Consider the following 21,097-nt stretch of genomic DNA (forward strand, 5'->3'; position numbering starts at 1 on the left):
CTAAGGGTTGTGACTCTTCATGAAAGGACTTCTCAAAGAGTCACCTCTAAATCTTTATAAACCCCACTCATTCTCCATTGCAAGTGTATGTTTTTAGAGTCATAAAACTAGTACTAGGAATTTAAGAGTTTGCATGTGTCTTCAAGAGTTAAAGAAGAGTTTGTGCTACATCCATCCGTGTTCACTGTTCGGTGTTATCGAAGTGCTGCGAAAAACATCGAGGTATTGTTGAATGTTGGAGACATATGCCGCTAAATCTGTAACAGCATTTTATACAGGGCATCAAATGTCTTAAGCAAAGAGATTACTCGCCTCAATACACCCAAGTAAGTTTGTTTAAGTTTTGTGATTGATCATATATTTCTATCATTCTTTTCTTGTTTTGTTGTTGGTATTACGAGATGTAATACATAAGTGAAAACCGTGTTACAAAGAGTTGTAACGGATCGGTGAATAATACACGAGTCGTATTATTGGAGAATCGGTAACGAAGATCATTATCCAACAATCCTCCTTCGGTGGTATACAGGTTGTTCTTTCATAATGTTTTCCCCATGGTACTCCGCATAATAGAGTGCTTGAGCTTCTTTATCAAAGAGAACAAAACTCATCATAGCAGAATTAGAACCAGAACCGTCATGATTCTGCTCTTGTTGGTGTATTAATTAATAACATGTATTGTGAGTGTGCGAGTGTATGTGTGTGGTGTGGGATGTGAGGGTGTGCAGCACGTGCGAGTGCAAGAGAGAATTGAGTCGAGAGATGCTTGAGAGTTCTGTATTGATGAGTATATAGACACATGTCCTGTGTCTGTAATTCCTTATCTTCTTTAATCAATACGATTCCAAACCGTAAGCAATGTAGACATGAGATTTCTCAATGTTACTATGGTATCAGACTCAGAAATCAATTTCTGAGGGTACCGATCCTAGCTTGTTTCTTCAACAAAACCATCATTACTTCCATCTTCAACAATCATCACCATCATTAATCCATCATCTTCTGCTGCTGCTGCTATTGTAAATCGAAATTTGAAGCCTGATTTAATTGAATCATCTCAGATTTGCGACTAATTTGACGGATCTATGTGTTTCTATCTACATCAACATCATCAGTAGGTAATTTTCTTCATCTACCTCCGTTAATGGTGTTTTCTGGTAGGAATTAGGGTTTTGATTTGGTTTGATACCCCTGCTATGTCAACAAACATGATTAAGCATGTATTTTAGATCTAAAACTCAGTTTTAGGGTTTGAGCTCTTGGTTATTTCAACTTCCTGGTTGGTGTTTGGATTGAAATCTCTTACCTCATCAACTAAAATTTGAGTCTCTGCTGGTAATCTCCAATTTCATCTATAGATTACTTTAGATTTGATCTAATGTGTTCAATTTCTACATCACTTGCTCAAATACATCCAGTTTCATCTTCAACTGACTTATACATCATAATTAGCATGTATCTTGCATCTAATTTCTTTATCAAGATCTGTTGTTCTTGTTTCCTGGTGCCATGAGATTCTGAGCGTGTTCTAGTCCGCTACACCAAGGTCTAGTTAGGGCGAAAACTTAAAGTCGTTCCACTGATTGGATTCAACAGAATATTGAGAAGTTGTTGGTCTCATATCTTACTTCAAGGCAGTCCTCACATATGTGTTGAAGAATCTTGCGTTTTTTAGTGGTGTTTCTGCAATTGAACATCGAATTGGAGTTGCTGAGTTACATTAAGTAAAAATTGGAGTTCTTTTGTTGAGTGTGTATACACTCATTATGCAACCTAGTTTTCAGTTTGCATATGTGTTCAATATGCAACCTATTAGTCTGCTACTTTTCATGCTTCTTGAATAATTCAGTTGAAGTTCAGCTTCAATGGTGCTTTTTTACTTCTATTTCTTATGTGAGGGAATAATCCAAACCGCTATGGCCTTATGGAGAATAATCAAAGGATAATAATGTTCAGTAATTCATGTATCGTATCTTAGAATGAGACAAGGTCCAGCTGAGTGGGAAGATTGCATAATTGATAACAATGCTGAGATAGTGGAAATGGTAAATATGACAAGATTTCTTATTAATTACCTCCCTTATGATATATGAGTTTGCTGCAGCTTTCTGGTACACAAGTGATAGGCCAAGGGCTTATATTGGCTAAGTGTATGTTCTGTGAATGATGTTATTACTGGTGTGTGCTACATATTACTTCAGATTCTACATTGCAGGGATTATCAAGTTGTTTGTGACTTAATGCAATAACTAGAATAATTCAATGAACTATCTCCGTGCTTGCTGGGGAGTGTGTGAAAGAAGATTATTTTTTCTTTCTTATTTAGTACTGCAGGGAGAAGAAAATTAATTTTGTTGAGACAATTTTGCCAAGTATTCATGTCCAGGCCTATGAACTCAACTACTCTACTTTCGCTTATTCATGTCCTGGTGCTAATGATTTGATCATAGAAAGCAAGCTCCTACAGATGTTATTCCAATCAGATGAGTGATTCTTATTCATATCTCTTTTAGCTTAATATGGAATTATAACTGTCACTTTTTCTGCACCAACAACTCCAGCCGCTGCTGCCAGTTTAGCTACGAAGGTTCAGTTCTTGAATCTGTTTGGTATTTGTGTTGGTATGTTGTAATTTAAGAGTATACACCACTAGCTGCTGCCAGTTACCCCTTCTCCATTTGTTTACATTGATGGAAATAACTATAGTTGGTGTTCTAGAATACCGTCCAATTGAAGTTCCAGTTCATGTGTTGGTTATGCAGTGTAGTATTTCAGAAACATTTAAATCTTCTTCATCTGCTGGGGTACTATTTACATCAGATTGTAGACAAGCAGTTATCATTGCATTCCTGGTTCTAGGAAACTTGGTTATCTTTGTAGTACGCATGCTGCTAATACTGGACCCACTGCGAGCTGAATCTACACCTGCAACATCTGCTTCTATTACATCACCACCTACTTATCAAGTTACACTGCCTGCAACATCATCAATTCTAACCTTGGTTTGTCACTACTTTACCTACTACTTTTGCTGCTGCCTTAATATTTTTGCTACTGCTGCAACTACTTTGCCAGCATGGTTTGTCTAGCATATGTGTGTGCAAGCTCAAGTCGCCTCTTCAAGCCCCCTTGAGCTTGAGGGAGGGTAATGTTGGGTAAATTATTAATAATGTAACTGTAAAGAAGATACTTAGCTCAAAACAATGTTGCTGATGTTGCTGCACAGAAAATGTAGAGGCACGTAAACTACGCTGTCCTAAAGGCAATATCGCCTGCCACTCCTCTGAGATGCTACAACAGTTGGCGAGTCACCTCCAGGATACAACTACAGTTAGTACCCATCAATGTAGCATACAATGAGGGTACCCTTAGATCTTGGCAGAACTTAAAACAGTAGAAGAGATGTTTACAGAAAAAACAGAGGGAGAGTAGAAGAGATGTTTCTCTGTGGTGTGTTTTTTCTGAGCTTACAACTACTCTCTTATATAGTGTTTGTGTAGTTACAAACAAGAAAGAAAACCCATGCGTATGACAGTCAAAGAAAACCCATGCGTATGACAGAAATACTGGTAATGTTGGGTTAAAGATAGTGCATGGAGCAGTGTGTTGCTGCCAAGACAAATACGTACAGACAAGGGAGCCAGGACAAAACACGTACAGACAAAGAAGCCAAGACAAGCACGTTCAGACAAAGAAGTCAGGACAAAACACGTGCAAACAAAGAAGAGATTCTTCTACTTGTGTGGAAAACACGTACCAAAAATTTCAGCAAAAAGATAGGATCTAATGAACCCACACCCACACCCACACCCGAGCCCGACCGGACGGCGGCGTGCTTCTGTGCGAAGAACTGCGCGTACGGGAAAGGCAACCTTGCCCTAGTCTAAGCCTTCCCTCCAAGCACAAAAGTCTAATGACCCAAGGGCCATGCCCTTATAGCCAATTCTATGGTATTTATGTTTAAAACTCTTTAGATTTTAGTCAATGTGGGACTATTGTTTTATCTATTCAAAAGAAAAAACAAATGATGGGCAATAGGTCTAGGGATCAAAACATAGTCCATGGAAAAATTGGTAATTTTAAATCGTTTTTTCTAACAGGTAATAACATGTATTGTGAGTGTGCGAGTGTATGTGTGTGGTGTGGGATGTGAGGGTGTGCAGCACGTGCGAGTGCAAGAGAGAATTGAGTCGAGAGATGCTTGAGAGTTCTGTATTGATGAGTATATAGACTCATGTCCTGTGTCTGTAATTTCTTATCTTCTTTAATCAATACGATTCCAAACCATAAGCAATCTAGACATGAGATTTCTCAATGTTACTATTAATTCACAACCATGTTGCCTCCCCAGATGTTGATAAGCAAAGTAGGTCGTATTAGCATGACACCGTATAAGATCTCTCCAAGATCTACGTACTAGTTTACAATCTAATACCAACTCAACTGATAACCTAGAAAATATATTCAAAGTGATTTCTTGAGGGAGAGTGTTTAGAGGATCATAGAGGTCGGCCATTTCTTCCTCCAGAAGAATTCCGTCTCATGATCAAAAATTCTTTACGAAATTGAGGTTTTGCTTCTAAAAAGACCAAATTTCCCTTGCATGTAGGTCACATGCAGTACTGATGCCGACGCTCATGACGGCGTCAATCAAGATACAAACCTGTGTTTTGCGATTAACACTTTGTAAAACCACCAAATAGCATAAACACGATCTAGTATTTTGTTTTGCTCAGTTCGGTAGTTATTCATTATGCATAAAAACGATCTTGTATCGTGTCTTTTTTTTTGGATGCAAATAGGCTGATTTCATTCATAACTTAGAGTTTTTACATAATTTAAGATGACAGACTTGTTTATCATCCCTGATAGTAGTTTAAAATTGTCCTGGGATGTTATCAAAAAACATAAAAGATTGTTTGTTTGTTCTATTAGTGTTAGCTATTACATGAATAACGTTGTTTGCAGATCTTTTAACATGTTTAACTGAGATACAACTAGTAAGAGATGACATATGCCTTATTTCATCTACAAGATCTTGATTCATCCACTGAACCGTTTGTTTGGCAGATACTATAGAGTTAAGGTCTCTGGCACGTGTCTTTACAACTAGAAGAACTACACTTCTGGAGTGTACCTTTATTATGTAAGGTCTTTGGCACGTGAACAAATGTCTTTTTTTTTTCTTAATAATACCAACGATATATACACTCCATTATTCATTCAATTTTTTTTTCTGTTTCCTCTCTCATCTATTCATTATGCGGTACACTATTTTGTGCTTGCCTGCCACTTACTTCCATCTAGTTTTTTTTCTTGAAATACGAGCAAAGTTTTCTTTTAAGAATAATAACTTTAGTTCGATTTTAAGCCCGGCAAGAGAGATTTTGACCATTTATCAAGCAGAGCTAACCCAGGACATTCCTGATTTTGACCAAAATGGATTTTTCATGTTAGGGTTCTTCTCGCAAGACCTTTCCATGTAGTCACCAGCATTCGTGTAATTTACACTTGATTACACCATATTATATAAACTATCAACAACTATTAGTGAACCGCACAAATAAATTACGCCAAAATCGTTACTCACAGAATTTTCCATTGGTCCCATAAATAATGGCCCCCCTGCTGTTTTCCTACGGGGTTCACCGAGACCCACAGTGTGAGAGCTTTTTAAGATGTACATGGGGTTAGTCGTGGGAGATTTCGAGAGATTTTAATGTATTTGAGTTTTTTCCTGTTAATCCTGAGGGCGTTTGAGGGAGTCTCTCCAAATTCCCGTTAGTCGTGGGGGAGTTTAGAGGAGTCTTCTAAACTCCCTAGAAAACACCTGTTAGTCGCTGGGGAGTTTAAAAAAAGCTCTTGAACTCCCTGTTAGTCATAAAACCCTACAATATTAGGGAATTGGTTTCTTTGGGGAGTTTGAAGGAGTTTTTAGTGTATTTTGGTCTCACAACAAATCTCTCAAAAGAGTAGAGATTTTAGTGTATTTTGGTCTCACAACCAAATTTGGTTCAAAATCTTTCTTTTCAAATCATACGTATTTCTCAAATCTCAGCAACAAAAATGTTGTTCCCAACATGATGAAATGATTATCAGATGATGGTCATTATGATACGGTGAAACATTTCTATGAAAATATTAGGATAGTGATCTAGAGTCCATGAAAACGTGTGGATATATAGATTTGTTTAGATCTACATATCCCGTAAGATGCACCAACAAAAAAAAAAGTAGAAGTCTTCACAATTAGCGCTTCCCTGAGTTGAATTACATTACCACTTCTGCAACCACTGTCAAAACTATTTTCTCACCACTACCATCACCACCTATAACCAACCACTACTCCCTTAACCACCCCAAATAAGAACTCTAATTTCAGAAATAAATAAAGGGAGTTAGAATTGTATGGAGACCGTTAAATTGAAGGGGAAAAAATTATCTCGTTGCACAAAATAACATACTATTGATACAGAGATATGATCATTTTCATTTATTTTTTTTCTTTTGATTAAAGATCAATGTTATTTGCAAATGAGGGTTTATTGTTTCTTAAAAGAGAATGAGTTAGGAGTGAACTCTTTCAAACTCCCCCAAACTCCCTCTAATAAACTCTCTCAAACTCCCTACACTCTCCCAAACTCCCTGAACTCAAAAACACCAAACTCTCTCAAACTCCCTACACTCTCTCAAACTCTCTCAAAATTCCTGAGATTTAAAATACACTCAACTCCCCAGAAATCACTCGAGGACTAACCCTCTGGTAGGTTTTGTGTGGTTTTGTATTTCGGTCTGTTAAGAACTACTGATAAACTATATATGCTGATGTCTTATCTTTTCAATAAAGCTCTTACTAGAGTAGAAGGTTTGTTCCTTGCGAAGATTATTACAACAACGGTTCTAAACGAATCGGGGGAGGAAAATAATGTGAAAACCTCCTCATACTGAATTTTTTTTCTTTTTTTACTGGGACCCACCTTTCGGGAGACGTGCAGACGAGGGCCTGTAAGAGGCGGTTTTTTTCATTGTTTTTTTTTTTCTCGATTTGTCGAGAATTTTTGTTATTACAAACATGTTTATCACTTTAACAAAGTAAATAGTCAATCTTAAAAATTAATTTTCATTTATTTTTAATAAATTAATAGCAATATGCCAAATTAAATATCCTCACATTTAACTATTATGGAAATCTCATGATCTCATCTACAACAACCAAAATTTGTTAGTTGGACAAGAGATCAAATCAAGGCGAAATAGATAAAGGTTTGGAGATAGTACTTTTGACTGTTAGCCAGGGAGGAAGGTAGTATACTAAGAGAATATGGTGCATGCATGTCCATTGAGATATGGTGGAGAACTAGTAATAAAATATTTAGTCATATTACTTTAAATGGACCTATCCATCATTATTCGGTGCTTTTATTATATATCTGAAGACGCTCGGCAGTCATTCCATTGAAGACCATCGTTGAGGACAACAATTAACGAAGAACGCTGAAAATATACACCAAACTTATTCAATGACGTTCGTCGACTTGGAAGAAGAAGAGGACGTCAGGTTAAGTATCAGCTCAGAGTCAGAAGAGCATCAGTTTGATAATTGGAACCTGACACACTCCGATCCTTTTCGTCCACTACCCATTCCAGACACTCCGATAGATACACCGCCGGAGACACCACCAGAGTCACCGACAACGGTACCAATACATCATGTACCTCCACCACGTGCTCCGCCCCCTCCCATCCCATACTTCCCCTTGCCAGTCTTGAATCCTCCGTCAGGTATGTTTACAGTTCTTTTGCTAGTGTTCATTTTCATCTCATCTGTCCATTTACGAAAAATTTGGCCAAAATTCTACTAAATTTTCTAACTCATTACAATTATTTTGATAGGGAACAAAGCACTCACTGAGAAGTACAGAACACTTTACAAGCTAGTCCTGATAGGTGATTGGGAAACGGCTAGGGATAAGTTCTTCAACATTGATTCCGAATCAATAACGGCCGGGATCACTATGTTCTCAGAGACAGCACTGCACATAGCTGCCAAAGCAGGACATGAAAATTTTGCCGTGGAACTCGTGAAACTTATGCCACCGAGAGCACTTGTACACCAAGAGTATAACAATGGTGATACGCCACTTCATCGTGCTGCCATTACTGGAATTACTAAAGCTGCTAAAGCAATGGTGGAAAAGAATCCTATCGTGGTACAAATTCGTAATAAGAAGGGGTGGATTCCACTTTTAAGTGCTATTTATGGATCTTCCTATCAGCAAAGAGAAATGATAGAATTTCTTTTATCTGCTCACCCGCGGCATAAGAATCGGAGTCCTTTCTCTGGTCGTATTGGTGGTGAACTCATATGTACTTTGATTAGAGCCGGCTTCTTCGGTAAGTAAACCATATATAGTAGAGCTTTACACTTTTGACTCATATGTAGTAGTTATTACTAACTTAAGGAAACCATCCTGTTTGCAGATATTGCAACAAAATTGATCGACGACCACCCAAACCTGGCTGTTGAGAAAGATAAAGATGATTCATGTGCATTAGAAGTCCTGGCTGAAATGCGTTACGCATTTCCAAGTGGAAGTCGGTTAGTGTCATGGCAACGCTACGTCTACTCGCGTCAGTGACACCTTACTCTCTCTGGCTTTCATAATTTTCTGTCAGATTTTTCTTTCTTTTGAACTTGCTATTAGAAAAGGAACAAAAATGACGCCTGCATGGTTTACAAAATAGTTCTCTTACTAAAAGTTAACTGCCACCGAATTGTTGTCAGTAGTATCCTTTCGGTGTCAAGTTCAGATTAGTTGTGCCTAATGTTCTTCAGAACGTGCTGAATAGTAGTTAAGATATTCAGTTCAGTGCCGGCCTTTAATTATCAAACGAAAAATTATGATTTTCATGTTTGTGCAGATATTACTGTTGACCTCCCTGAAACACGCCAACACCACGACACTGAGAATCCTCCGGCGAATTCTAGAAATTTATCAACTGAAGGTTTCGCTACAAAGCTCCTCAGCATTACCCAATTAACCACAGGTCAATCTTCTACTATGTATGCTATGTAATGATTTTGTGCTGAATTTGTACAAATTTTTTGAGAGTTTTTGTTTTCCGTTCCAGTGCTTGGATGGATGAAGGAACTACTGAGGAAAGGTATGTGAGAAAAAATCCAGCACATTATTGTCAGTTTATATTGGTTTATTCTTTATGTGTGCCTAACTAGAGATCTTCGATTCCCTTCCTTCAGTCCCATGCGTTAAAAAAGTCTATGACCAAAAATTGATGCATAGAGAGGCTTTGGAATTGGTTAGATGCATATATGCACAGATATCTAAGAGTGACTCGGAAATTTCAGAGTTTTTCAAAGACACTTCGATTTTCATGGTGGCAACTACATACGGGACGGTTGAAATTATAGTGGAGTGTATCGAGAGATTTCCTGATATGATTTGGCTTAAAATGAAAGGAAGAAATATATTCGAGATCGCGATTGAAGAACGGCATGAAAAGATTTTCAATCTTGTACATAAGATGAATGAATCTAAGAAGGAATTAGTGTACTTGCGAGATGATTTTGGGAATAATATTTTGCACATAGCTGCTTTGTTGTCCTCGCCTTCATGTCGACTTCAACCAATTTACTGTGAGGCACTTCAGATGCAAATAGAGCTGCAATGGTTCAAGGTATGTATCTAAGTTACAAAGAAATGTAATTCTCATCATCTATAATTCTGACTCACTGTAAACAAATAAATAATCAGGAGGTGGAGAGGATTGCGCTTCCAATACACAAGTTACTAAGGAACAAGGATGGCAAGACGCCTTTAGCATTATTTACGGAGCAGCACAAAGAATTAATGGACAAAGCAGAGAAATGGATGAAAGGAACAACAGAATCATGCATGTTAGTCGCAACCCTCATAGCTACAGTAGTATTTGCTGCAGCCTTTACAGTACCGGGTGGCAATTTCAGCGATAGTGCTAGCGGTGATAATGGCATTCCAATCTTATTGTACAGTAACTCGTTCATGGTATTTGTAGTAGCAGATGCTCTGGCTTTGTTTTCATCAACTACATCGGTTCTTGTTTTTCTAGCCATCCTAAACTCACGGTATGCAGCAGAGGATTTTCACAAGTCACTGCCACAAAAGTTGATAATAGGTCTTGCAACTTTGGTAATCTCTATAGCTACTATGATGATTGCTTTTTGTGCGACACTTTATATCGCGCTTGCACCTAGATTTGGATGGATTCTAATTTTTCCTTTAGTTGCTTTGGCTTCTGCTCCTGTTATGTCCTTCGTAGCCTTACAACTTCCATTGTTTTTGGATTTGTGTTACACAACTTATGGACGCAATATTTTCGGAAGATGAAACCAAGTGATTTGCTGTTACAATGTAATTTCTCAATATATAAGACTATCAGAAATAGATCAATGTGACCTTTACATTCATCTTCTTCATTAGTGTTTTGTTCCTTGTCAAGTTGTCATTATGCTTGTTATGAGACATATTTCTCCCTAACTGCTATATGTTTCAAATATCATGTAAATTTTTTGACTCGGTTTGATGACCTCATATGCGATCGGTTGAGACGTATCAAACCAAACAAGAATGAGAAAGAATGACATAAGAAGCAATACAACTAGTCTGTCTACTATTATATCTCAACCGATGTCCGACGCCTATAAAAAAAAGTAAAAGAACTACCCGATGCTTGATTTATAAATAGTACTCAATTAAGCTTATAACATCTAAGCTGCATGCACTCGTGGATGTGAAACACTATCTCAAGCAATTTGTGCTGCTGCCGCGGCTGACGTGACTGCTGTGGAGTGGCAACTGGCGAATGAGTCCGTTTACAACTGATAATTAAGGGGAGCGCTGCTGATTTGTGAGAAGCTCTTGGCCAACAAAATCATAGAAATCCGGATGGTTTGGATCCATATCTGGTAGATTATTAAAGTAATCGTTCGTTTGGTTTTCTTCTACAAGTTCCCTCCCAAAGAGTTCATTTTCCTCGGATGAACTTCGCCCCGTTCATTATTATTGTCATCCGAACTAGCTGGAGTAATGCCGTCATTGGCTGGTCCAGAATTTCCTGTCGATTTAGCTGGTTTCCAATATATTTTACACAAGGCAAAATCTGTAAACTGCACCAAAATCACAGATAACAAATAAAAATTCGTAAACTGCACCTAATTAAAGATAACAAATTCAAAATTTGTACAAAGGAATGCAGTAAATAATTGGCAATAACATAGGGTGACTGAGCCGACAATGCATATACATATGGGTTCATGCGTACTTACCGCCTTCACTTTATTATCTTGATCACTTGCAAGTCTTATATTACTACTGTCAGGAATATCTTGTGCAGATTTTGCTGCATCGACCACAACGTACTCCTGCATTTTGTAGTTAGTCTTACTTACTTTTCCTTTGATCCGTGAATCTTTATCATCCCATTTATAGTAAACCAAAGTCCTTTTAGACCCAATTTGTCTTTTATCTTGTTGGTCCTTAATCGGTTTAGTTCTCTCGGTAGCTTTCCAATATCCTTCACTATTGCCAGCAGCACGATTAGGTCGATCCCCGTTGGGATATTTTCGTTCTCTATGAGTAAAGAAATACCATTCTGATCCATCTACAGCATATTCCTTGTACTTACCTATCCAATCATTATCAAGATAAACATGTAATTAGATATTAGAAAATTCTGAATAACTCATAAATATGTACGTGCATGTATACCTGTAAGCTCCGCAGGTGTGTAATCGCGAATGTTTACGTCTTGGATGTAATTAGGATCTAATGGTTTTCCTGTGATTTTGTTAGTGAGGTGATGAGATATTAGCTCAGCATCAGTTGGTTTAAATCTAAAACCAACTGGAAGATATTTTATGAAACATTCATGATCAGCTGGGTAGCCCTTGAAAGTTTTTTGGTAACATTCAGCACCAACTGAGCAGTACTTTTCAGGTGCAGATGATTCCGAGTTTGTAACAATTTTTTGGTCACCCATCTTTTCTTCTTTTCGCGTTAATACTTAACCGAGAGAAAAAGAAGTCACGTACAAGAGTATATACACAATTTGGGTATGTTTCGGGTTATAGAGTTTAATAATCATAAAACTCGGAACTCTTAAGATTCACAGGGGTTATAGAGTTTGGACGTGCCGTCACAACTTAGTTTAATACAAGCTACCATCGGAAATAGATCAACGTGTCCTTTACATTCATCTTCGTCATTAGTATTTGCTTCAGTTCTCAATCGGAGCTTACATCCTGTATATGGTACGCTTTAATGGTGCATTTGTTTGAATGGACTGAGCAACATTATAGAGTCTCCCTTTACACGAGGTGTTCTATGTAAATGTAGTTCAATTGGGAGCACAAATTGATATCACTTTTATTATTCGATTGCCAAAACTAGTGACAAAACCCCTAGGTGAACAAACTAGTGATAAGAAAAAACCGGTCATTTTATTTTTAACAAATAAAAACCGTTTCAAACAAAACTGGGACAAAAACCCCAATTCAAATAAAAATTTTAAAATCCAGTTTTTATTTGATTTCTAAATTCCAAAATTAACCTTCCGCATATAAAAACACTTTCAAAGGAAAGTTTGGCGGAAACAAGAAAGAAAAAAATTTCCTCTCTGAACCGAACATATCAGATGAAAGTGTGATTCTTCTTTCCTAGTTTTCTTCGTTTTTTTCGTTTCAATTCAAAGATTCGTCATCATCTTCTCCCAATTTCAATTCAAAAATTGAGAGAGCAATTTTAGGTTTGTTTGATTGAAGAACCGGAGGAGAAGCTACAAGTTTTGAGATCTGTTTATTCGAGATACGTAGAAGAATCCAATTCAGTTGTTCGAAGAAGAGAAGATAAACGTAGTTGTTCGAAGAAGAGAAGAATCCAATTCGTTATTCGAGATCTGGTTGCAATTCAGTTTAGCTGAAATCATATTTCCGCTTTTCAAGTTGAAATTGAATCTCGAATTGAAGAATCCAGCTGAACAATCAATCAACTTCGTGTTGATCATCTGTCTTCGATCAATCTTCGTCTTCAAAGAATCAATCAACTTTTCAGGTATTCAATTCTCTTTTTTGTGTTGATTTTTGATTTTGTTTGTGTGAATTTGCTAGTCACTCTTGTCGAATAAACTGAATTGATGTTAGCATATGTTTTTTATGTTTGTGTTGATGTTCTTATGAAGGATTCCATCTCTTTGGAACTGTTTTTCAAAAAAAAAAATTGTTGTTGATATTCACATCTGGTGAAACTGTTTTTGGTTTCATCATTTTGTTCTGTAGATTATGGATTCTGTTCTCGCACTTGTATGTCACAAAGAAGATTGTTTAACTCTTCGTATTGGCCTCCAAGAGTCTTTTGCTAATTTGAAGACTAGTATATGCTCAAGTTGGTGTGAATTCTCTCCTCCTTCTATGGAAATTTTTCACATGGTTGATGATCAGCAAAAGGTCATTCATTCTGATTTTGATCTTCAATGTTTGGCTCTATTTAGTATGTATAATAAAGAAGGGATTATGGAGTTACTCGTTAGTCATAAAACTGAGATTTCTGGTTCAATAAGTTCAGGAATTATAGCTTTTGATGACCAGCCACAAAGTTCTGGAATTATACCTTTTGAGAAGCCACGGATTGATTATGATGTTCCAGATAAAATTAAGGAACCGTTGAAGTCTGCTCACTGGTTACATCTTTCAAGGAGTTGAACAGTTGTTTCCGGGAGGTGTTGAACAAGTTCGTTGTGATTTACAGAAGTATCACGCAGCAGCTGGTTATGAATACATGGTATATAGGAATGAGAAGTTGAGGATTGGTGCACGTTGTGCTAATAAGAACAAAGAGGAGAAATGTGACTGGCATTTATATGTTGTGTCTGTTGATGGTGTTGTAGGAAGTCCTTTTATTATCAAGGAACTAAATAATCAGCATACTTGTGTTGGTGGATTTGTTAACATGCCACGGATATCGAAGAAACTAGTTAGTAGCTTGATTATTGATGAAATTAAACAGGATCCTAATAAGAAAACTAAGCATATTATGGAATCTTTTACGAGAGACTTCGGCTTTGACATTAGTCGTTATTATGCATACGCAGGTAAGAAGCATGCACTGAATACTTCATGGGGAGAGAACGAGAAATCTTTTATGTTCTTGAACTGGTATAAAAACAAGTTGATTGAAACCAATCCTGGTTCTCACGTGGTTTTGGAAGTTGAAGAAGGGACCCATAAATTTCAGAGGATGTTTATCTGTTTTGAAGCTTGTAGTCGTGGATTCAATTTCTGTCGTCCTGTATTATTCGTTGATGCGGCTCACTTGAAAAGCAAGTACCTTGGTCATATGATGGCAGCAACAGGTCTAACCGGAAATGATGGTAAGGTTTTTATCATTTTTTTATGTTGGTTTCATCATTTTTTATGTTTGGTTTTCATCCCATCTTATGCTTGTGTTATGCTTTCTGTTCATGTTACAGAAATCTTCCCTCTTGCTTATGGTGTGGTTTCATCGGAGAATGAAGCGAACTGGAAATGGTTTTTGGATAATTTGAAGAAAGTCCTTTCTCCTTTGCGACCAAAGCTTACTTTTGTGAGTGATCGAGGTATTGGATTGGTAACACAAATTCCTATTGTTTTTCCTGAGGCTTTTCATGGTTGGTGCTACTGGCATATGGAATGCAATATCAATACATGCTTACCAAAGAGTTGCAAAGTTTATAACAAATATGTATTGGGACTGTTTAAGAAATGTGCGTATGCTTCTACTCATAAAGAATTTTCAGAGAATTGGGATAAGTTGAGGAAGGTTCAAAATCAGAAGTTACAAGACTATCTAAGTAGAGCTCCTCTTGATAAATGGGCAAGTTTTTTCTTCAAGGGTCGACGATATGGTAGGTTGTGTTCAAATATTGCTGAGAGTTTCAATGGTTCGGTCGTTGAAGAGAGAGAGAAGCCTATAGCCATCATGGTTGATGAGATCAGGGTGAAGCTAATGGACCAAATGTGTAAACGTCGTGAGGACTCTGCTAACTTAATGAAATGGCGTCAAACTCTATGTCCAGAATATGAAGCTCTACTCCACGACAACAAGATGCATGGATGTAACTACCAAGTCACCAAGTCGTCGGAATATGTGTTTGAAGTTCATGCTTCATTAACACAGACTGTCGATTTGAAAAGAAGAACATGTTCTTGCAACCGTTGGCGTATTGACGGTTTCCCGTGTGCCCATGCTGTCCGTTGCATCATGGTGAATGGAGAAGATCCTTACAATTATGTTGAGCACTATTTTACAGTAAAGTTCTACCGAGAATCGTATAAACATGCAATCAATCCTGTTCCCACAGTCGAAAAGCCCGTGACAGTGTCGCCGAAATCGATGGTTTTTGGTCCGAATAATGGACCACAACCAGGACGTCCATCGAAGAAGAAGAGGATTCCTAATACAGGTTCAGTTGCCAATAAGAAGATGAGAACCTGTGGTTCCTGCAATGTTTTGACCACCCATAATAAACGGACATGCCCTTCTCGTCAGATTTCATGAGAACTTGGGGTCATTTCGACTAGACTACAATATGTGGTTCCTGCAAGTCATCGAATTTTACTCTTAGTTTCGTTTGCTAGACTACAATATGTGTTTCATTTACTATTTCATATTTTTGTTTTAGAAGTTAATATGCTGCAGGTGTTTTCATTTTATATTTTGACTAAGAATAATAATTTTGATTAAGTTTAAGTTTTTCAGAATTTTTACAGGCCTTTATAGTTTGGTGTAACCGAATCAGGTTTCATCATTTTTTTGATGAAACCACAAAGGGTTTCATCATTTTTTTGATGAAACCAGAAAGGGTTTTATCTTATTTTTGGTGGAACCATTGTTTTACTGTCACTTTTTCTTCTATATTTTTTGACAACACAGTAGATGATGTTTTGTCTACTGTTTATTGGTGCCGCAAATATATGACACATCATTTATGGATAGTTTTTATAAAAATGAGACATCATTTTTGTAGACATAAGCTTTTAAGGAAATACAACTGAAATAGCACGAAATCGTTTTTTATATAAACTGTAACCATTTCACAAGTACATTAAACTTCAACTAAAACTTGAATCTGCAAGGAGAACTGTATGTCAAGGAGTATCATCATTACAATAACCATTTCAAAAGTAATTTAAAATTCAACTAAAACTGAATGTTCAATAGGACTGGCACGACATGCGAGTATTATTCTATATTGTCAAGGAGTATCTTCAACGCCAACTTTGGTCTCATATTATGCACCTTTTCTCGTATATCATCTGTAGACATGTTTCCTTTCAAGAGGCTCTTCATGTAATAGCAAACATGCAGGCCACAATCGTTCCTGAAAAACCAAAACAATGTCTCAATTGTTACAAAGTGACTAGCTGAGAGTGTTCTGATATTAGTATCTATATGTAAAGCATTCGGTTACAAGTGATGTAATGATTTCAAGCATATGCATATGTGAAATATAAACTTCCAAACATAACTTACCCTATTTGTTCACAACATGTAGGGTTGTGCAAAGAGTATGTTGTTGGCTGACTTGCCTGCTGATCACAGGGGAGCTTTGCGTCGTGCTGTGCAAATGCTGATACTATACGTTGTTTCATGCTTTCAGCACTTTTTCTGCATTCCTCTCCCGTGGAAGCCAAGGAGTTGTAGTGATAAAATTCCCCGGTTTCAAAATCAAAAGTAAGCAATGTCCAATGGTTTACATCTCCAAGTGATGTCAGCAACGGAACGAACAAAAACCGCACGCTATAATCCATTTTGTCGATGAAGCCTTCTATTACAGCACCACATTTCTTTCCTAATGAGTGACATGTCTGAAACAAAATACCAGATAAAAGCTCCTTAATTAGTTACAGACATGCAAGTTTGATGAAACCAAACTTTGTTCCATCAAAATTAACCATATAAACAACATCATTTTTTGTTTTCCACAACTATTTTTTATGCCAAAAAATTTACATTAAACAATTTCGGAGTAAACTTACATAGGCAAATGTGCTTATAAACACAGCTCTCTGGTACTTTGGAGAACCATCTTGTTTCAACTTATTTTTTTTGATGTTGTTTTGCAGCTTCAAAATGTAGAACTCTATAATGTCTCCTGCGACGTCACCCTCTCTCATCAAATTATCCATCATCTTCCCCGATATATGTAATTGAAGATTTAAATGCTCCCACGCCGTTGACCTGTTAATTTTATTTTTTAAAAAGCTAGTCAATGATGGATAAAAAAGGAGAAACAATGCATAACTTGGAACAAAATTTTGATGAAACCAGTCTTGGTTACATCAGTTATTTCCCAATTACCTTTCATTATTCTTTCTGAAAAAAGTGGTCACGAGGGGTTTCTCATTTCTGTTGAGTACTTTCAAGATCTTCAAGTTATCAACTGGTTTCAACTTCACCCCCTGTACTTCCTGCACCTTCTTGTTCTCCTTGCACTTACGAGCTGTAACCTTTCTTCTTTTTTCACACTGGTGTTGTAATCCTGCATTCTGATAGGTGGAACCAAATTCCTTCTGTCTTCCCTCATTCTTGTAACCATGTTACTCATCCTTTGCGCAGCACTGAGTTCTCCATGTCCTTTCTCTTGACTGTCACACTGCGACAGTCCTAAATCAAATCCAGGTTGTTCATTCTCTAACTCAAGTAAATCATTCGCCATCTTTACAGCTGAGTAGTAGTATACGCTTCCAACATTTGGCTTTGACGACGAACAACCTTTCTTATTGTATTCATATTCCATTTTCCTGATAACATCTTCATCAATTACAAATTGAGTTTCGTTTTCTTCTTGTTCAATAATTTGCTTCATTTCAGATTCTACCCGCTCTGCCACCTTGATATCCTCAACGGTATTTGGAGTCAACTCAGTACCCTCTCCTTCTTGTTCATCATTGGTGACTGGCATCGACGAAGAAGCTTTGCTCATTTCAGATTCCACCCGCTCTGCCACCTTGATATCCTCAATGGTATTTGGAGTCAACTCAGTACCCTCTCCTTCTTGTTCATCATTGGTGACTGGCATCGATGAAGTAGCTTTCTCCATTTCAGATTCAACCCGCTCTGCCACCTTGATATCCTCAACGGTATTTGGAGTCAACTCAGTACCCTCTCCTTTTGTTCATCATTGGTGACTGGCATCGATGAAGTAGCTTTCTCCATTTCAGATTCAACCCGCTCTGCCACCTTGATATCCTCGATATTATTTGGAGTCAACTCAGTACCATCTCCTTCTTGTTCATCATCGGTGACTGTCTTCGACGAAGAAGATATGACCTGCTCTTGTTCAGATTCTTGTTGATTTATCATGTTAACATCCCTTGTTATCACCTGCAATATTAAGATACCTAAGTTATTTTACTTTTCATCTTCCTGTGTCAAAACCTAATGCTGTAAAAATCAAAAACTTCTGAAAGAATAAAAAGAACTGGCCAATTCATCAAACAAACATTAACTTGAAATGATGAAACCAAATCTGGTTTCATCAAAAGAATGATGGAACCAAATCTGGTTTCATCAAAAAAATGATGAAATGTATAAGAAAATTGTAATATATGCGAGTAATTCAATTGTTACTAAGAAAAATCAAATCTATCTTTGTACCAGTTGTTGTTCCCTGTCCTCGGCATCATATTTTTCTAGCAGTGATTCTTCTTCTTCAGAAAGAACATATGTAGCATTGGTCCTAAGCTTTTCAATCAATGATCGCGCAAATTGGTATTTGGCTTTGAAGGAGTTAGCTTCACTGCTAGCACCAAAATTTTCTTCATCTTGCACTTTGACCGGCACTTCATTTTCTTCATCTGGCACAACAATTTCCACTTCATCTACGGGATCAGCCAAGCACATTTCTGATTCGTCATACTGAAGCAAGAATGATCCCATTCGGTGACCAATATTCTCCTGCAGTACACAAGAAAAATTGGTTTCAGATAAAAAATTTGATGAATCCAAAACTGGTTTCATCAAAAAAGTAAATCTGAACAAGAAAATATTTACCAAAATTCGTTTAAAATAAAACAGACGACATACCAAGCATAGCATTTTTAATGGTAACAAGTAATGGTAACAACTCATAGCAATAATCTAATAAAACCCTCGAAGATTTCGAATATTGTCTAACAAAAATATCAAATAAAACCCTCGAAGTTATCTAAGAAACAAAAATTCAGCTAGAATTTTTGATGAAACCAAAATTGGTTCCATCAGAAAAGTAAATCTTCTAAGTAAATATTTACCTTGGACCAAAGTTCTGTTTTTTCTTCAAGATTCTCAAAGTTAGACAATACTTGTTGACAGATGTTGCTAAGGTTCCATCTAGCAAACCTCGGATACTTGTCTAGCCCATGCTTTCTTTGTGCGATCTTTGTCATCTCTGCCAACCAATACTGCAAAAAAAAAAAACAACAACCAATATTCAAATTAATCATCAAAAACAAGTCGCTTAATATTCAACAACCATTATTGAAAAAAAATACTGAACTTATGAAAAAAAAGAACAAATCTTAACTTACCAGAGGGTATATTACACAACCAACAACATTTTCTACGTCTGTTCTGTTTGTCATTATCGAATCTAGTACATAGTCATGGAAGACTTCCGGCCAGCACACCTTGTTCATATCAAACACCATATACAAGTACTTTGCTGCGAGAGTCTGCCCACATTTGTTAGGGACAAATACTGAAACCAACAGAAACATTACGAAAAACTTGACAAAGTCATCCGCTCTGGTTTCATCATTTGCGGCTTCCAGCATACGCTTTTCAATATCGGTTTTTTTTGTCTTTTTATTTCCAGCAAAATAATTAGCCACAAAGACGTTAACCTTTTTAACCAGATCTTCATCAATGTCGTCTGCTTCTACATAATTCACCATTTGGAAACCAAAAGTCACAGCAAAATGTTCTGGAATTGTCCGCAAAATCATTTTCCTTGATCTTGCTAATTTGAAACAATACGGGATCTTACCATCAAGTCTGTTTTCAATTGTACTTAAAACATTATTACTGCTTTTGTCTTTTTGATGAGCTCATCTTTGCTCATTACGCCATCATAGAACGGCTCAAAGAAACGGCAGAAAGGACATGATTTAAGAGCTTTCAAATGCAGTTGCTTATTTTTTATCAAATCCTTAATTTTCACTGCTAGCTCGCACAAATGATGCAACGAGCACCTGTATGGTTCCTTATATCTTTTTTTACCTATTGTGAAACCAAAATTAAACCATAAGAGAATAATAAATAATAATGATGAAACCATAAGACATAAACTTGTAATGATGAAACCATAAGCACGAACAAAGTGATGAAACCATAAGCATAATTGAAACTTGTATGAAACCATAAGATTACGTAACATAGCGCCAATCTCCACAGTTTGAATTCAAATCAACAGCCAATAACAACTCTAGAAGTAAACCAATAACTAAAAATGATGAAACCAATTTTGGGTTTCATTAAGAAACAGAAAATGATATCTGGTTTCATCGCAAATCTGTTACATCATTCTTGCAGACCTAAACCTAACAAATGAAAAGTGATGAAACCCAGAATTGTTTCATAAAAAAAAAACAGATTATACTTTGGTTTCATCAAATAAACAACAAATGAAATATGGTTTCATCAAAAAGAAAAAAAAATATCTGGTTGCATCAAATATACAAACAATTGAAATCTGTTTTCATTTGGTTACATCAAACAAACTGAAACCTAAACCTAAACCAAAGAAACGATGTAACCAAATGAAAACAGATCCTAACCTAAGAAATGAAACCTAAAAGCAAACAGAAAACCAACCCATAAATCAAATGAAACCTAATAATCTTTTGAATTCAAACTCGAAATCAACTTGAAAGCAAGTTCGATTTCTTACCTTTAGGAGATGGTTTCGCTATTTTCTTTAGCTTTTCATCTTTCTTTTTCGCCTGTTGATTTTGTTTCTTCACCATTTGTGGTTGAAAAATTAGGTCAGATTTTGTAGCAGTGGTTGAAATACGCAACCTTAGAAT

At 36.8% G+C, this 21,097-nt stretch overlaps 2 protein-coding genes and 1 long non-coding RNA gene across 4 annotated transcripts; 2 read left to right on the plus strand and 1 right to left on the minus strand.

Moving 5' to 3' along the window:
• The first annotated feature begins 744 nt into the window (after positions 1-744).
• LOC113353997 lies at positions 745-4,337 on the plus strand. The gene is made up of 2 exons (XR_003361642.1): positions 745-3,145; positions 4,101-4,337. It is a non-coding gene; the product is annotated as an uncharacterized LOC113353997 (long non-coding RNA).
• A 3,131-nt stretch (positions 4,338-7,468) lies between these two features.
• LOC113349205 (protein ACCELERATED CELL DEATH 6-like) lies at positions 7,469-10,477 on the plus strand. Of its 2 annotated transcripts, none has more exons than XM_026593137.1 (7): positions 7,469-7,782; positions 7,894-8,394; positions 8,482-8,631; positions 8,923-9,048; positions 9,133-9,165; positions 9,260-9,696; positions 9,774-10,477. In XM_026593137.1, the coding sequence occupies exons 1-7, from the start codon at positions 7,521-7,523 to the stop codon at positions 10,383-10,385; spliced, it is 2,121 nt and encodes a 706-aa protein (XP_026448922.1). In that variant the 5' UTR covers positions 7,469-7,520; the 3' UTR covers positions 10,386-10,477. The 2 variants fall into 2 exon arrangements, with proteins under 2 accessions (XP_026448922.1, XP_026448923.1); XM_026593138.1 differs by having other exon boundaries at positions 9,368-9,696.
• Positions 10,478-10,999: 522 nt separating this feature from the next.
• LOC113352023 (NAC domain-containing protein 2-like) lies at positions 11,000-12,036 on the minus strand. The gene is made up of 3 exons (XM_026595907.1): positions 11,766-12,036; positions 11,324-11,682; positions 11,000-11,164 (listed from the first exon to the last, which is right to left on the minus strand). The coding sequence occupies exons 1-3, from the start codon at positions 12,034-12,036 to the stop codon at positions 11,000-11,002; spliced, it is 795 nt and encodes a 264-aa protein (XP_026451692.1).
• Positions 12,037-21,097: the final 9,061 nt, after the last annotated feature.

The sequence above is a fragment of the Papaver somniferum genome, chromosome 2 (assembly GCF_003573695.1).
Source record: "Papaver somniferum cultivar HN1 chromosome 2, ASM357369v1, whole genome shotgun sequence".
In the NCBI taxonomy this organism is placed as follows: domain Eukaryota; kingdom Viridiplantae; phylum Streptophyta; class Magnoliopsida; order Ranunculales; family Papaveraceae; genus Papaver; species Papaver somniferum.

Bases quoted from the DNA above. Each gene is read 5' to 3' on its own strand.
- LOC113349205 (XM_026593137.1), top strand. From the start codon at position 7,521: ATGACGTTCGTCGACTTGGAAGAAGAAGAGGACGTCAGGTTAAGTATC. The intron at 7,783-7,893 runs GTATGTTTACAG...TTATTTTGATAG, and splicing joins AGTCTTGAATCCTCCGTCAG to GGAACAAAGCACTCACTGAG. The intron at 8,395-8,481 runs GTAAGTAAACCA...TCCTGTTTGCAG, and splicing joins GATTAGAGCCGGCTTCTTCG to ATATTGCAACAAAATTGATC.
- LOC113352023 (XM_026595907.1), bottom strand. From the start codon at position 12,036: ATGGGTGACCAAAAAATTGTTACAAACTCGGAATCATCTGCACCTGAA. The intron at 11,683-11,765 runs GTATACATGCAC...ATGATTGGATAG, and splicing joins CACACCTGCGGAGCTTACAG to GTAAGTACAAGGAATATGCT. The intron at 11,165-11,323 runs GTAAGTACGCAT...ATTTTGGTGCAG, and splicing joins AAGATAATAAAGTGAAGGCG to TTTACAGATTTTGCCTTGTG.